Source organism: Candida orthopsilosis, assembly GCF_000315875.1.
Source record: "Candida orthopsilosis Co 90-125, chromosome 2 draft sequence".
Taxonomy (NCBI): domain Eukaryota; kingdom Fungi; phylum Ascomycota; class Pichiomycetes; order Serinales; family Debaryomycetaceae; genus Lodderomyces; species Lodderomyces orthopsilosis.
In genome coordinates this window covers 245,322-262,723 of record NC_018295.1, presented here as the reverse complement: position 1 = coordinate 262,723, position 17,402 = coordinate 245,322, and the positions used below count along the sequence as shown (strand labels likewise).

The window sequence follows — 17,402 nt, the reverse complement described above, 5'->3', positions numbered from 1 at the left end:
AATGCGACGCGACAATCGACCATCGACAATTGATTTCTTATTTACAGGAGGACATCTCAGCAGCGGTTCACTCTCAAAGAAAGCAAACATCACATTGAGTAGAGAGGTGCGGTTCTTTAATTAATTATATGTATCCTATTACAATCTTTGCTTGCGCAAGCTTCGGAACCAAGAGCAAGGTCTTTTGTCAGTGCATATATGTGGAGGAACCATACTAGTGAAAGTGACGAGGAATTCGATCCTATGCTGCAATACGAGTATGATATATTACAACAAAGGGTACATAAGTGCAATGCAGAGCTACAGACCAATTAAACCTTATCAGTAAACTCAGGAGGGTGGGAGGCTTACATAGTTACTCATGAAGCCGAGTATAATGACAATGCAGATTCAAATTTTCATGACTGCGTCAACTCGGATTGGCGGTTTGAACTTTGTATAGGAATGAGAGAGAATGAGAATGTTATCGAGACTTTAGATTATAACCTTCAATCAACATCAGAACCGGATGAGTATATAGCTATGGGTGAGGGAGTATTGTTCTGTAAGGCCCCGTACGGTGACAAAACGATGGGTGATAAGCTGGCAAAACTGTTAGCTCATCAGTTCTTGGTTTCTCACGACGGAATAAATGAAGCATTATGGGAGGATATTTATACGGTGGTTGCAAAAATGTAAGCGGATTTCTATACAATGAGCTAAAATAGAGTTCTGGCCAAATTGAAAGAGGACGGGACTTCTTTGATTATCAATCATACTTCTTGGGTCTCATTCTTGTTGATTTAGACTTGACGCTGCTCGTGACGTTGTTGGTTTCGTTGTCGATACCAAAAATAGCTTCCGTCGTTCCTAAAAAGCGTTACGCGCGGTGCGTCTGAATTTTAAACTTTTTTTTGTTTTGTTTGTTTGTCTCCCGATGTTTCCTTTCTTTTCCTTTCCTTTCCCGAAGAATAGTTATGAGGGAAACGAGGCGTGTTATTTCTAATTTGTACCGAAATATACCGAAACATACCGAAACATACCTGTCAGAATGTCCTTAGAATTGTAAGACATTGTTTAGTAAATAGATTAATAGATTTTTGGTACCTTGCTTTGACATTACATAAGCATGAGGATGTTTTACGCGCCATAGCCACACTCTTAAACAAAGAGAATCTCAACAAAATTCTCTCTCTCATCAATGAAGGAGGAGATCACAATGGGTTTATGGAGATAACAAACAAAAAAGAGACAATAAAAAACACACAAAGACAAGCGTAGTATCTGGCTACATGCAAAATTATATTGACTTAAACGCCGAAACAAGGCTGTGAGAATTTTTCTCATATTGTAGATGTCAACATATACCTTTAACTTCGAAAGGATTGTGCTATTGTAAGACCATTACGTAGGCATACATCTATAGATATTGCACTCTGTCTTTATACATATTTTTTTCAGTTGTATATCTCTCTATACATATACTAAATAAAAAAATTTCTGTCTTAAAATAAAGGCACAGTTTTCTTTCTTTCCATCCCTTTTTCGATTTCAACAACCCAAAACTAAAATTTTCCCATCCGAAATCAAAACCAAAATCAAATTCAAAGTTTATATATAACTTTTAACGCTTTCTCACTTCTTTATCCGCTCGCTATATCATGGCTATTTTCAGATCTAAATCATCCAACAAAACCCCACAAGAGGGCAACATAGATGTCAAAATTACCCACAAGGATGAAGAACAATACAAAGTGCACACTGCCAACGTCCATGATCCCATTTTAACTGCTGTTAACGAAGCACAACCTTTTGAACAAGCAGCTCAAAGAGACACGAGAAGACCATCTTATTTATCCAACGAATCAGCTGATTTGAAAGACATATTTGGTCAACCAATTAGACAAACTGATATGTCGAATCCAACAAGAAATAGGAATGAAAGACCATTGGATACTATACGTGGGTTTGAGTATGCCATCACCGGTGATGTTAGTTACAGAGATCAATTAGAGAGTGGTCGCTTGGGATGGGGGTTTCATGAAGATTTCCCATATTATAATTTGAATGGACAAGGAGGACAAGATGATGGTGTGCCACAAATGGGCGGCAGCGGAAGACCAGTGATTAATTTTGATGATCAACCGGTGTATCAAGCTCAGAATTATAGTGCTAGCTCTTTACAGAATGATAGTGGAAAGAAGAAGAAAAAGAGAGGTTTGTTTGGAAGAAAGAAGTAGCTTTCCAGATAGAGCCTATACAGAGCTTTTATTTTTTTGATGATGTTTTCCCCTGTTTAGTTCGTTTCATAGTGTTTTTTTTTGTTTGAATGTTTTGATTTGGTACAGACTTGCTTGTAGATGTAGAAAGATGCTTGCGTTTACTCTACAGTTTATCATCTACCAGATATCACATTGGTATTCTCTATACACTACAAAGGTTTCATGATTTCTTCATACAACATTCTCTTTAACTCTTCTGTAGTCAATTCATCCTTCTTTTTATCAAAATCAAAGAAATCTTCAGGTATTTTTTCACTAACAGGTTCATCATTTGGATCATGATATAACTGTAAATATGGGTGTTTCAAAGCGTCTTCCATGGTGATACGTTTAGCAGGATTAAATATAAGTAATTTTTCCAATAAATCCAACGCTAGTGGATTTATAGGTGCATTATTAACATTTTTGAACAATTCAGCAAATGGAATCTTTTTACAAAATGGTAATGATCGAATATACTCTCTTGCTCGTTTCGATTTGATATTATAGTAATCTTCCATGTTGGGGGTACCTAACACTTCCATAATTAACCACAACTGATTGTGATAATCTCTTCCTGGAAACAAAGGTCTACCACTCAACATTTCTGCCAATATGCACCCTACTGACCAAACATCAATTGCCGTGGTATATTCTTGAAAAGTCAACATGATTTCAGGGGCTCTATACCATCGAGTAGCGACGTATTCCGTCATGAATCCAAAATTATCTTCCAGTGATGCGATACTTCTAGCAAGACCAAAATCGCAAATTTTCAAATCACAATTAGAGTTTAGTAATAAATTCAGTGGTTTTAAATCTCGATGTAATACGTTAGCTGAATGCATGGCTTTCAAAGCTCGTAAGGTTTGATACGTGAAATACTGTATATGATCATCAGTCAAGGTTTGTGTACGTATCACTCGATGTAAATCAGTCTCCATCAATTCTTGAATCAAGTAAATTTCATTAAAATGGGCATAATCATATGGTCGTTGTATAGCAAGTATCGATATGATATTTTCATGATTGAAATGTTTTAAAAGTTTTAACTCACGTAATGTTCGCAAACACAACATTGATCTTTCAAATGGTTCGATTTTCTTGATGGCTACTTTCTGTTGCGATGGTTTATGAATGGCTGAACAAACTATACCATAAGCTCCCTCACCGACAATCTCTAGTATTTGATAGTGGTCAGAAACATTAAAAGATACCTGTCTCTGTGGGGTCTCTGATTGCTGCTGCTGCTGTTGTTGTTGCATCTGCTGTTGGATTTGAGCTTGATGGTGCTGTTGGGGATGATGTTCAACACTCATTTTCGAATCAATAGTGGTTCTGATTTGTTGGCGGCTAAAATGTAGTCAACTTTTGGACGCTTTGCAGATAGACAGCTACTCTTGATGAAGTTATTGATCTATTCTTTTTTCACAGTGTACAGCAGTGGATATCAAATGAATTTAATTTATTCTGGTGATATTCGAGAGCTGTTAATTAGAATAAACCAAATCATTTTTTAAAAAAAAAAATGTATGGTATTTTGTGTAATCTTGTCGAATGATCTCTATACAAAACACGATACTCAGTTTATTTGGCGCTTAAATAACACAAGAGTCAACCAAGGTACAAAAGGTGTTGCTAACGTAGTCAAGTGCAGCCACGTAACACCCTCTACTACTCCTTCAAATGCGATTATTGGTTAAGCAGAGAAAAGCCTAAGTCCTGTATCCTGTGAAGTATTTAAAAGTATTTTTGTTTTGTCGTCTCATGTTTCAGATTTCCATCATTATAATCAAGTTTAGTTTATTTGTGTGATTTTAAAGTTAACCACATAGTAAAGTGTCAGCCTTGTATTAGCTTAGTCTTTTTGATAGAGGATATTTGAATTTGACTTTTCTCTACTTCTGTTGTTGCCTGTATTTGTTGTATAGCGTAAGAAACGTTACCACGGCAAAGAGGTTTGTCGTACAATTTACTGTAACGATAATGATTCAGAGCCCTTCCCACCCCTTCCATTCTCGTATTTCTCTCTGTCAAATATTCACAAGCTCAAAAACACGAATATGAAAACATATCCACACAGTTTACAGAGTTCAATGTTTTGCTTACTTCAGTTTAAGGTTATATTTTTCATCAATGTTTTAGTTGAGAATGTGGGTTTCCTGTCTCTTTTCTTTTTTCCCTATATTGATAACCATTGCGTATATACACGCTGTTAATGTATGTGCATTGCGATCTGTTTGTGCTACAACATATGAAGTTTAAGGTACCAAATTGGGGTTGTGCTGTTTTATATACAGTACCAGATCAGAACAATAACAAATTGAATACACAAGACGCGTTGCTAGGGTATTTTGTATTGTTCCGGATTGAAATTTAATAAACCGTTACGAAGCTTACCCCTTACAGTCCTTTTTTGTTTTATGATTTCGGTCACCAATTGCAAATTTTCACAGCCATCAAATGAGTATTCAGATTTCATGGGACGAATATGATAGGACTAGAACTAGCTTTTGAATGCAATCTTGACCGTTAGTTTCGAAATCTTTCACCTGGCCGACCTTGCGAACCTCAAAAACCTGATTAGTAAACTAGATACAGATGATGGCCATGTCAGGTTGAATTTGGAATTGGATTTTGGCCGTCCTTCATTAATGTTTTCTCGTTATTATCTTTTGAATCGGCTCTTTGAGAGTCTTGAATACATCAACAGTAGCATTCATTCTGTTGTTTTGAAAAACTGCAATGATGAATTCCAATTGGATTTAAATAAATATCTAAATATTAGCAACCTTTGGCTTGAGAATTACAACAACACCCAAATCCCAAACATGGATATTCTGAAATTAAATTTGTTAGTGGTGATTCCTGTCAAAGAGTACCAGCACGTGTCGGTTGACATGCTGAAGTTGCCGAACACGATTAAAGTACTTCAAATTGACGGGAAACAGTCTTCGTTCATCTATCGGATTGAAAATCATTGGTGGTACTCTCCTTTACCACATATAATAACTATGAACGATGTTAGAGATAGCCTGCCTAAAGACGAGCTAAACAAGCAGCAGCCAATTGGGGCCAAATTGTAATGCACTGGCTCCCATGACAAAAAAGAAGCAAGAAAAATAGTACTGCTGTTGAAAGAATTTATAGATGGCCATCAATCTCAATTGGCAAGCTTATCTGTAGATTCTGAAATTGCAGAGGTCATTGCTGAAGCGGGAATAAAGCCAGAATTTGAACTCATTTGTTTAAATATTGAAGACACCTCGGTGCAGAGTCGGTTATTGTCATTAAATTCGCAATTGGTGAAATTAGTTCTCGAAAATGTACCCGATCCAAAGAATTGACAAAGCAGTTACCACTTGGCATTGAGCACTTAGGTTTTGGAAAATCCTTAAAAGAATGTTCTGAGTTTGTGCCAGAGTTTGGTAAATTTAAACACTTAAAATTCCTTTCGTTGGACAACCTTTGTATCGAGAACGCCCTTTCACACTTAAATTTGCCAAGCTCTTTGAAGACCTTGACGATGAGACACTCTGGTTTGTGCTCCGTTGATTCATACATTTCCAATAGAATTGGTTGAGTTGAATTTGGAAGAAAACCAAGTGGATTCTGTCGACACTCAAAATTTTCCGACAAGCTTAAAACGTCTATATTTGGGGCAAAATAAGATTACAACTGTTAAATTAGAGTTAAATACTGAAGGAGAAGAGTTGCAAATTGAAATTCTATACTTGAACAAAAACTAGATATCCAATTTCAATGAGATCGAATTACCTGCCCTGCTAAGAATATTAAACTGTGATTCCAATCCCTTTGGGGAAGCGAAGGGGTTCAACATCCTCCCTAAAATGGAGGAAATTAGTCTTCGGGAGTCAAACTTGAGTTCTTTGGGCCTAGCCAGTACTCCAGTTAATTCGAAATTGAAATTCATCAATTTATCGGGAAACGCACTAACTGATTTTATTACACCCTTCACCTTTGAATTCCCCCATCAATTCGATGGATTAACATGGCGCGAAACATATTCTTTTGTACACCCAGTCAAATCTGTAGGTTGCCAAATGTACAGGTACTGAATGTGAGCAACAATTTTATGGAATTGGTTGACATTGATTTCCTTACAGGAAATCTTGAGGTTTTGAATCTCTCTGACAATAGAATTCGCTCCTTAAAATTATTATTTCCGGAAAATTCAACTGCACATCTAAAAGCCCTCTTTCTTTTACGGAATGGCTTGGGAAATTTTACTATTGAAGATATTGGTCACAATCTTGAGGAAGATACTAGACACGATAACCTATATGAACTAGAATTGAGCATGAACCAAATGACTGAGGAAGGTATAAAAAAATTAAAACAGAGATTACCACCAGCAGTTAAATGCTTGTGGTGAGTGGCGGAACCGACTTTGGGACTAGATATACTAGATCGATAAGCAACTTGATCCAAGGGAATGAGGTTTTGGGGAAGAGCTTTTAGTATCGTAGACGGGAGCTTCTTGGTGTAGACTGATTTGGTATTCGTCAAACCCTTGCAAAGAAGCTCAAATTCAACACTAATAGCTTGTCGATCTACATTTTGCCTGTATAGATAAATGAAGAGGCTCAGTAATTGGGTATAAGCCCTCAACCTCGTTCCAGAATAGGTGATTGGGTTCTAAAGAACGCTCTACAAATAAAAGCAGGCGACGACCAGTTCAATTCACTACATTTTGTGTAAAAAGCAACTTTGTAATTTAAACTATTTACTCATCATCGTAGTCATCATCGTCATCAGTTTCAACCACTTCACCTGGATCATCCTCTATGGCATTGTCACTCTCATCATCACTGAAAACACTTGTTATTTTCGCCCTTACTGGTCTTGTCGAACGTGACCTACTTTCCAAAACCTGTGGTTTGTCGCCTAAAACTTCCAATTCGTCCAATTCGTCCAAAATGCTTTGCTTCGGCTTGGGGTTTGATTTCTCAGACGATTTGCCGCTGACTTCGAAAATGTCATCATCTGAATCAAAGATCGAACTAGCAATAGGTTTCGATGGCTTTTCCGATATCGCAGGTTTATCACCCGACTTTGTTTTGGATTTGTTTGAAGGTGAAAAGAATGAAAGAATATCATTTGGTTCCTTTTTGACTGTGACTTCTTTTGGTGCAGGTGTTGATGAGGTTGATGGGGTAGAAACTGGTTCTATACTAGCAGACTTTGGCTTTGCCTGCATGGTACAAGTTTTTGACACACCTTTTGGTGTGGCTTGAGTCTCTCGTTCGACCTTCACCTTCTTTGCTGGTTCCGCTTCAGATTTAACCGCTTTTCTTTTTCTTGTAGTTTTCTTCTTGTTTCCACTACTTGACAAATGCTCTCTTTCTTCGGCATCCTTAGCTAGGAATAGTTCATACTCCTTCATGAATTCATCCAAATCGTGATTCCATAAATTAACAGCAGATTTACCAATTAATATTTCCAACTCCTTTTGCAAATTGGACTTTTCATTCAATAGCTTAACATAACGTTCATGAGTCAAAGACCAAATTGTCATTCCCAACAAATAGTCGTATGATGAAAAGATGGTATCTGGTTTATGCTCACCTTCAACACGATCATCTGACTTCTTCAAATTCAAAGCAGAAACATCGCCTTCATTTTCAATTTCCTCTTCGGAGTCATTTTCATCAATAAACACATCAGAGCTCTTTGATTCCACTGGTTTACCATCCTTAGTAAACTTTGTAAATTCATGTTGCTCAAGCAACTCAATCAAGTCTTTTTTCTTTTTATTTGCCACAGACAATTCCTTCTCAATAATCATTTTCACAAATCTGGCTTGTTCTGAAATCATCAATAGTTTACGCTGCAACATCTCAAGCATATGATTCTTTCTCTTTTCATAGTATTCTAAACGGACATAGTAAAAGTCTTTCAAGATTTCAAATACATCATTGTATTTCTTAATTCTGCCGTATGGATCAAAAGCTACCATATTGGCCAAGCTTACCGACGAGGTCAACTTAAATTTCTCCAACAAACCAACTTTCAATGCCTTTTCCATTTCCGCATCGTTCAATTTAACAATAAACCTAATATTTGTTGTATGATGCTCTTCCATATCCTTGATCCACGCTGGAGTTTTCTCATTTCCAAACCCAGCCAACAAGAATTCCTTAACGGTGTTGGTCCAAGTTTTGACTGGGATTTCAGTAATCTCAACTGTATTGTTATCGATCTGCTCGATTCTACCACTAATCTTATACTTTTGCTGTCCCATTGGTTCAATAAAACCTCCCCATCCTTTGTACCAAGGTGTCATCTCTTCCAAAGGCTCGTTATTCATGAGCCTCCTCAAGTTGACTACAATATCCTTTGGATCAAAAGATGGGATGTTAGTTGACCAACCAGTTCCAATTCCTTCTGCTCCATTGACCAAAATCATTGGCAAAACTGGTAAATACCACTGTGGTTCAACAGTTTGCTCATCATCTTGGACATAGGTGTAAATTGGGTTATCTAATGGATTGAAAATCGCTTTAGTAATATCATTCAATTCTGTAAAGATATATCTCGCAGCAGCAGCGTCTTTACCACCAGTCGCTCTTGAACCGAAAGCACCATTTGGCTTCAAAATGTTGATGTTGTTTGATCCGACAAAGTTTTGTGCCAAACCAATGATTGTTTGCACTAACGAGACTTCACCATGATGGTATCCTGTGTTTTCACTTACATATGCTGCCAATTGCGCCACTTTGATTTCACTTTTCAAATTTCTCTTGAAACAACCAAACAAAACCTTTCTTTGACCTGGCTTCAAACCATCGAGCACAGATGGAATGGATCTGATATTATCAGACATGGAAAACAATATCAATTCCTTGTTGATAAATTCACTTATGGGAATCTCATTCAATTCGGGATCTAATTGATTTCCAGGAACAAAGTTTTGCAACCACTCCTTTCTTTCATCAGCTTTCTTTTTGGAAAAGGCTAAATCGATGTAATTACTATCTTCACCCTGCAATGCGTGGAATCTTTTCAAATGTCTATCCAAAGCCGTAAAATATTCTCTTGCTTCCATGGGGGTTGAAGTACCCAAACCCTTGTAGTATTTCTGAGTCCAGCGGCATGTTTGACCTTCGCCATCTCTCCATGCTTCAAACTCGGGCATGCTATAAAACGGAATCACTTTCTTTGCCCCACGACCCTTGACTGTCACTTTAACAATAGGGGTAATAAATTCAAGCAAAAACCCTGGAATGTCAAGCAAACCAGGAAATGATGTTTCTAAAAAGTTGATAATCAACCCTTTAATATGCGAACCATCTTGGTCTTGATCTGTCATAATCATGATATGCCCATACCTCAACGATTTAATGTTTTCTGCCGTGTATGCCTTTTTATGCTGAAGACCAATGATCTGTTTCAATGAGTTGATTTCTGCATTCTTTGCAATTTGATCTGCCGAAGCTTCACGAACGTTCAACAATTTACCTCTCAAGGGGAAACAACCATAGTAATCCCTTCCAATAACTGTGAGCCCAGCAACAGCCAAGTTCAAAGCTGACAATCCTTCTGTAAGAATTAACGTACATTTTGTTCCATCTTTTGTACCTGCTTTATTTGCGTCTACTAAATTGACCTGACCTTTGATACGCAGTTTCCTACTTCCATCCACTTTTTGCAATGCTTTATCCTCGTTGGCATTGGCAATATCACGGATCTTTTCAGCTATCCCAGTCCTTAATACACGGCTGATTAAGTTGTCAGAAGCGACAAATTTTTCTTTACCTCCAAATTGAGATACTTTTGTTGTGAGTTGTTCTTTAGTTTGCGACGTGAATGCAGGATTCTCAATGAGACAGTTGATAAAGATAAACATGTTGTCTCTAACTTCATTTGGCTTGATCATCAACTTTTTCTTACCTTTTTCCTTTTTTGACAATGTTTCAACCAATTTTGATATGATTTGATCAGAGACATACTTGACATGGGTACCACCGGCAGTTGTCGCAATGGAGTTGACAAAACTGACTTGGTTGAATGTACCATCACTAACCGCAAAGGCCACTTCCCATCGGTCATTGAATACTTCATGCACGATTGTGGTGTAATTCTTGGGAGCACCTTCTCCTTCAGGTTCAGGAGATCTTTCCTTGATTGCTTTAACATACATCTCAACATAACTTTTAAAACTTGTAACCGGTAACCTTTTATCATTGAGATAAATGTTACAGTTCTTGACAGTACCGCAAAGATCATATACTCTTCTTCGCAAAACCGATAACAAATCTTCATCCAAGCTATCCATATCGAATTTACTCAAGTCTGGTTTAAATGTGATCTTGGTGTACTCTTTCTTCGTTTTCAAGGCTGTAATTTTCGGCTTACCAACCTTTGTCATATTATCTGTCCAAGTCTGTTTGTATAGTTTACCGGTATTCAAGTCGGCCGTTTCAATTTCAAATTGAGTGGAAAAGATGTTACACAATTTAGCACCGAACCCATTTCTACCACCAGTAACTTTTTTTTGATCATCATCATAATTAGACGATGTCAACAAGTTACCAAAGATCAACTCAGGAATGTACATTTTTTCCTTTGTGTGCATTTCCACGGGAATACCTTTACCATCGTTAAAAACTTGAATGATGTTATTTTCAGGATCAATTCTCACCTTGATATTCTTCATAGAAGGGTCTCTAATTTTATTATCAGCGGCATTCACCAAGATTTCATCAAAAATCTTGTAAAGACCTGGAACAATTGTGACTTCCTGAAATTTCATAGATTCAGACTCAGCATCAAAACACCACATTTCCATTTTGGTTTTTTCAACTGAACCGACATAAGTATCCGGCCTTTTTAGAATATGCTCTAACTGAGAAAGCTTTTGATAAGTTTCGGAAGCATTGGATGGTTTTCCGGTTGAGATGGTTGACGCGTTACTAGATGAGTTTAAAGACGTGTCTGTTAGTGGCTGTTTCTTTTGCTTTTGCTTTTGAACCTTTCCAGAGCTAAACTCTTCATTATAACTTGACCCCTCAGAAAGGTAATCAGACTCGTCTGAAGTTACCGACATGATATAGCAGTATTGGTGTACCTGGAACAAGGAAAAAGAGTAGTGTTGCCTTTTTTGTTTACAGATCAAAAAGAGGTTGCGAACACAAAATGAATTCATTGTGTTCCACTACAAAGCACATACCAATGGTTCCACTGGAAGAAAGATGATTGGAAGGGGGAGGCTAGGACACGAGCACAACAAGAGCTATATCCTCTTCCATGAATTCTATTATGCTTTAAATCATATTTGTTGTGAATTGTTGGATGCAAAACTATATAAAACAACGACTTCTTCTGCTACTTTCTTTTTTTCAACATCTCTGTTTGAATTCGCTCAAATTCATCATCATCAATTTCTTTGGAGCTTCTCTTTTTACCCCTTTTCTTACCATATTTGGCTTCTAGATTGGAAATCAAACCATCCAATCGATTATTCTGACGACTCTTAATCAAACTTGCCAAATCTTGTGGTTTCTCGTTCTTCTTTTTCAACTGCTTCTCCAATTCCTCTGCTTCTTTGGCTTCTTTTGCCAATTTTTTCAACATATTTTTCACTTTAGTTTTCCTACTTTTGGTGTACTTCTCCCATGACTTGGTCACAGACTTGTCTACTTTCAAGCGGGGAAGCTCTTGCTCAATAATCTTATACACCCGCTCTTCTTCTGACTCAGTAAAGTTTAAATGAGGTATAACTTCAAACAATTTCAAGAAATCACCTTCGTAATATACGAAACTTGAGATAATATCTTCCTTTTCCTCTTCTGAATTTTGGTACTTGATTCTATCCTCTTCAATCATCTCCACTGTAATTCTCTCATTCATGGACTGGAAGTACTCTTTCCAATCAAACCCATCCTCATCATAATCGTCACTAAATTCTGACAACGAACCCAACGTGTCATATCGGTTTCTCTTCACCGGATCACTCAAAATGCTGTATGAAAACTGTATTTTTGTGAATAGCTCCTCTTCTGAAGCTGCTTCAGACCGATCATTTTGATTCAATTGTTTGATCTTATCTGGATGATGTTTCAAACATAGTCTTTTGTATGTCTTTTTTATTAGTATTGGAGATGCATCTTTATCGACCCCCAATACTTCATATGGATCTATATCGGGAAATGGAATACCCATAATAGGGTGGCAAATTTAGTATTAGCTGATGTTTTGTTTTAGAGTTGTTCCCTTAGTGTATGAGATGTTTCAAAACAAATTTTCGATCCGGATACTAGAGTGTGACGCGAAGGAATAGAAATTGGTCTCACCACAGGGCACTGATAACGTGAACAGCATAACGATTTCTTCGTTTGTGAATCGGATGAATGTTGGAATTGTAATAATTGCCACCGTATATTTTACCTAGTGAAGAGGTATTAACAATCCAGCTGTCAACATGGACAGAGACTCCTATACAAAGAATTCTTCATAACCACTAATGGTGAAAGGCAAAGGGGGTTGAGTTAGAGTATAGACGATAAATAGAAAACATAACTCTCGTGAATATGATCATCTACTTAATACAATGACTTCATATTATAATCTTACAAATACTCAATCCTACTAATTAAGATAAGTTTACACCTTGGATCATCTACTTGAGTTGTTCCTTTAAACGTTCAATTTCTCTGTAAGCTCTCTCTAATTCCTGTTTCAATTTCTCATTAGATGCACTCAACTCAGATACTGCTTGTTCAGTCAACAACTTTTCCAAAGTCCATTTCTCAATATTATTATTTTCATTTTCCTTCAATCTCTTAATATATTCCACTGCTCTTTGTAAAATCTGAGTCTTGTTGGTGTCTCTTGTAGGAATCAATTCAGCTAATTCTTTGATACCAATATTAATCGCTTCTCTTCTGCGTCTCTCTACTTCTTTGTGGTTATCCTTTCTTTGTCTGTGCCATTCGTCAGAACCATGCTGTGGTTTGTTTGAATTACCACTTTGCGAGTAGTCACTACCTGGACTACCCGGGTGATGTTCTAGAGGTGAACCATGAGATGACAAGTGGTTGGCTTCTGGGGATTGGTGTTGAATCAGTTGTGCATGTTGTTGTTCAATCTTTTGCTTAAGAAGATTTTGATGATAAACTTGTTGCTGTTGCTGTTGCTGTTGCTGTTGCTGTTGCTGCTGCTGTTGCTGCTGCTGCTGCTGCTGTTGTTGTTGTTGTTGCTGTTGTTGCACTTGGTCCTGTTGGGGTTGCTCCTTCAGTTGATCACTAATAGAAGCGGCGGCATTAGAAACAGCATCAATTGCTGCACCTTCATTGCCTTCTTTTCTATCTTGTGTATCCACCAGCTTCTTTTCTGTTTCTTTCTCACCACTAGCTTCGGCCTTGACTTCAGATTGTCCTTTATGATGAGCCATCAATTCGGAATCTATAGCCATCTCATCACCATACTTTGCTTGCTTCTTCCCTTCCTCGTGTTCGGGGGTTATTGACCTTTTCGACATTGTTGGTCTGGAATACTGATGTTAGTAATCATGTGATCTTGTTTATAAAGCGGGTGCAAAAATAGCTGAAGGACTCACGTGGGTGTTTGGAATGAGCTTAAAATTCTCCAATACTCTTCCATCAATGAATCACCAGTTAAGCCAGTCAGTTTCAATCAATATACATACTTCTATCGTATACAGTAACAAGTGTATTGCAATGCTAAAGTTGCAAAAATGTTTGCAGTGCTTTGAAAGTGGTAGTTGCGTGTTACCCTTGCGAAGTCATACGTTTATCACGTTTTTCTGAATGTTTTTTTCTATTTATGTTGGTGATGATGAAATTTGTTTACAGTTTGTAATTATGCAAAATTTGAACAGCTTAACACGACCCAATTGAATTGACTACTAACAGATTAACAAAGAAAAGCGTTATCACAACACAATGACAGCTGATGGCGGAAACTTCAACGGTCTTCCCTACATCATGGTCTGAGACTATCCGGAAGTCAGCTACTAAACTCCGAAGTGGCTTTTGCAACTACTAAAGATAATCCGAAAAATTGTCGTCAATAGCGAGTTTTTCCGAGATCAGTAGTGTACTTTTGTCTAAAGTCGTATACTCTAAGTATGAGTATGCGCTTAGACGGTCTTCCCTGTAAGAGCATACTTTAATGAGGTTATGCGTTTAAGTAGTCTCGGAATTTAATTTCCAACCAATCAGTTTGGAAATTACACAAACACACATATTCCGGAAATCAGGTCATATGCGAACTGCGAGTGACAGCCATGCGAAGACAATTAAAAACTGTGAAGAAATTCATTACCAATCGGATTACTGCCAGCCTTGAGTTGTAAAATGAAACGGTTCACTAGACTATATATAGACAGGACTTAATTCCCAGACTTCATCGAGGTTGTATCTACATCATCATAAACAAAAAACTACAAACAACTACAATACAATGTCTGAAATTACTTTAGGAAGATACCTTTTCGAAAGATTACATCAATTAAAAGTTGATACGATTTTCGGTGTTCCAGGTGATTTCAATTTATCACTTTTGGATAAGATTTATGAAATCGATGGTATGAGATGGGCAGGTAATGCCAATGAATTGAATGCAGGTTATGCTGCTGATGGTTATTCCAGAGTCAAAGGAATGGGTGCCATTGTTTCGACCTTTGGTGTTGGAGAATTATCCTTGACCAATGCTATTGCTGGTTCATTTGCTGAGCATTGCGCTATTTTGAATGTTGTTGGTGTTCCATCAGTTAATGCTCAAGCCAAACAATTGTTGTTGCATCATACTTTGGGTAATGGTGATTTCACTGTCTTCCACAGAATGTTTAAAAACATTAGTCATTCAAGTGCATTTATTTCCGATATCAATAGTGCACCAAATGAAATTGATAGATGTATCAGAGATGCTTATGTTTATCAAAGACCAGTTTATGTTGGTTTGCCATCGAACTTGGTCGATTTAATGGTCCCAAGTTCATTGTTGGAAACTCCAATTGATTTGTCATTGAAACCAAATGATTCAGATGCTCAAGAAGAGGTTATTGAAACCGTTGAAAGGCTCATAAAGGAAGCCAAGAACCCAGTCATTCTTGTTGATGCTTGTGCTTCAAGACATTCATGTAAGCCAGAAGTTGCTAAATTGGTTGATGCAACTCAATTCCCAGTCTTCACTACACCAATGGGTAAATCAGGTATTAACGAATCACATCCTAGATTTGGTGGTGTATATGTTGGTTCTTTATCACGTCCAGATGTCAAAGAGGCAGTGGAAAGTGCTGACTTGATTTTATCAATCGGTGCCTTGTTGTCCGATTTCAATACTGGTTCATTTTCATACGCATACAAGACCAAGAATGTTGTTGAATTCCATTCTGACTACACCAAAATCAGACAAGCTACTTTCCCAGGTGTTCAAATGAAGGAAGCTTTACAAAAATTGTTACAAACTGTTGCATCTTCAATCAACCCATCATATACTCCATCACCAGTACCACAACAAAAGTTGATTAACTCCCCAGCTCCACCAAGCACTCCATTAACTCAAGAATACTTGTGGACCAAAGTCAGTTCTTGGTTTAGAGAAGGTGATATTATTGTTACTGAAACTGGTACTTCAGCTTTTGGTATTGTTCAATCTCGTTTCCCAAACAACACCATTGGTATTTCACAAGTCCTTTGGGGATCTATCGGTTACACTGTTGGTGCTACATGTGGTGCAGCAATGGCTGGACAAGAAATTGATCCAAATAGAAGAGTTATCTTATTTGTTGGTGATGGTTCGTTACAATTGACAGTTCAAGAAATTTCCACCATGTGTAGATGGAACTGTAACAACACCTATTTGTTTGTGTTGAACAATGATGGTTATACTATTGAAAGATTGATTCATGGTGAAAATGCCACATATAATGATATTCAACCTTGGAACAATTTACAACTTTTGCCTTTATTCAATGCTAAAGATTATGAAACTAAGAAGATTAGTACCGTTGGTGAATTGAATGATTTATTCCTGGACAAGGCATTTGCTAAACCAGATAAGATTAGAATGGTTGAAGTGATGTTGGCCAGAATGGATGCTCCTGCTAATTTGGTTGCTCAAGCTAAATTGTCAGAGAAAACCAATGCTGAATCAAATTTATGAGTATAAGTTTAATAGAGAATTTAATAGAGTTACGTTTTCCGGTTAAAAGTGTTTGAAAGTGTAGTCGGTCATCTCCGTTCATCGAGATGTGCGCACTGGCCACCAGCAGTGTTTGACGAAACTGCTTGGTTGCTAACACACAATGGGCTACTAGGAGTGGCAATGAAGAGGAAGAGTTCGAGGGGGATAGCTACTACAACACACACTCTGGTTATCTCACGTTTGAGCCATGTGAAGATACAATCGCCTCTAGTCAATGATATGCCAAGGATTTTGCCATTTCGCTGGTATGTACAAATTATGAGAGTCACACATCTGATTTCAACTTTTGACGATCTTAAGAGGGGAGTTGTACAATTAGAGTTGCGATTGCTTTAGTGGCGGTGTTTGTCGTAAACCATAAGCAAGACTAAAGGTTTAAACGATATCGTCGTCATATTGTATCCTATTCTCCGCTAGCTTCTTCCCCATTTGATTTGATTTGCAATAATAGCAAACCGCTTGAACGGACTTAAGCTGGGAATTAGTTCGACAAAAAGTGGGTGTTTTGTTAGATCGGGGTATTCCCAATTTTTCTTTTGCAGCTGGCGGGCCGGATTGACAGTGAAAGCAGCTGGTAATGTAATCTTACATCAAACTGACAATTGTACTTTTGCGTCATTATGACGCAAAGACGGTAGCGTAGTTCGGATATCGCCGTGAAGACAAAATTCGAGTATGGCATTTCGATTTTTGTGTAATCAATGCCCATTTTTTCTCATGCATTTGGTTTCTTCGATAGTGTAGCATCATCTTTCTCCAATCAGAGACTTTTGACCGTATCAAGAGTACAAAAAGCTGAATCTGCAAATGCAAAAAAAATTTCAGTGAATTACTCTAGGGCAGCCACCCCAATATACATTGAACCAGACAAGGGCTGCATGATTAGAGAGAAGAGAATTGATTTCCTCTCTAGTCATACTACACGATGAAGACAATACGTTTGCTTTCTTTTTGGAAGGAATCTTTTAT

General features: G+C 37.5%; 7 protein-coding genes across 7 annotated transcripts; 3 read left to right on the top strand and 4 right to left on the bottom strand. All coding sequences in view use genetic code 12, as the record gives it.

Annotated features, from left to right (window-relative positions):
* Window positions 1-1,640: 1,640 nt before the first annotated feature.
* On the top strand, window positions 1,641-2,219 carry CORT_0B01260 (hypothetical protein; the record flags this gene model as incomplete). The annotated part of the gene is made up of 1 exon (XM_003867235.1): window positions 1,641-2,219. One exon carries the CDS (start codon window positions 1,641-1,643, stop codon window positions 2,217-2,219), a length of 579 nt encoding a protein of 192 aa, XP_003867283.1.
* Window positions 2,220-2,410: 191 nt separating this feature from the next.
* CORT_0B01250 (Cek1 protein kinase) lies at window positions 2,411-3,559 on the bottom strand (the record flags this gene model as incomplete). The annotated part of the gene is made up of 1 exon (XM_003867234.1): window positions 2,411-3,559. The coding sequence occupies one exon, from the start codon at window positions 3,557-3,559 to the stop codon at window positions 2,411-2,413; it is 1,149 nt and encodes a 382-aa protein (XP_003867282.1).
* A 1,335-nt stretch (window positions 3,560-4,894) lies between these two features.
* Window positions 4,895-5,326, top strand: CORT_0B01240 (Top2 DNA topoisomerase II; the record flags this gene model as incomplete). The annotated part of the gene is made up of 1 exon (XM_003867233.1): window positions 4,895-5,326. One exon carries the CDS (start codon window positions 4,895-4,897, stop codon window positions 5,324-5,326), a length of 432 nt encoding a protein of 143 aa, XP_003867281.1.
* A 1,661-nt stretch (window positions 5,327-6,987) lies between these two features.
* Window positions 6,988-11,409, bottom strand: CORT_0B01230 (Top2 DNA topoisomerase II; the record flags this gene model as incomplete). The annotated part of the gene is made up of 1 exon (XM_003867232.1): window positions 6,988-11,409. One exon carries the CDS (start codon window positions 11,407-11,409, stop codon window positions 6,988-6,990), a length of 4,422 nt encoding a protein of 1,473 aa, XP_003867280.1.
* Window positions 11,410-11,588: 179 nt separating this feature from the next.
* Window positions 11,589-12,425, bottom strand: CORT_0B01220 (hypothetical protein; the record flags this gene model as incomplete). Its single annotated transcript, XM_003867231.1, has 1 exon — window positions 11,589-12,425. The coding sequence occupies one exon, from the start codon at window positions 12,423-12,425 to the stop codon at window positions 11,589-11,591; it is 837 nt and encodes a 278-aa protein (XP_003867279.1).
* Window positions 12,426-12,882: 457 nt separating this feature from the next.
* CORT_0B01200 (Cbf1 transcription factor) lies at window positions 12,883-13,743 on the bottom strand (the record flags this gene model as incomplete). The annotated part of the gene is made up of 1 exon (XM_003867230.1): window positions 12,883-13,743. One exon carries the CDS (start codon window positions 13,741-13,743, stop codon window positions 12,883-12,885), a length of 861 nt encoding a protein of 286 aa, XP_003867278.1.
* Window positions 13,744-14,687: 944 nt separating this feature from the next.
* CORT_0B01190 (Pdc11 pyruvate decarboxylase) lies at window positions 14,688-16,391 on the top strand (the record flags this gene model as incomplete). Its single annotated transcript, XM_003867229.1, has 1 exon — window positions 14,688-16,391. The coding sequence occupies one exon, from the start codon at window positions 14,688-14,690 to the stop codon at window positions 16,389-16,391; it is 1,704 nt and encodes a 567-aa protein (XP_003867277.1).
* Between the last annotated feature and the right edge of the window lie 1,011 nt (window positions 16,392-17,402).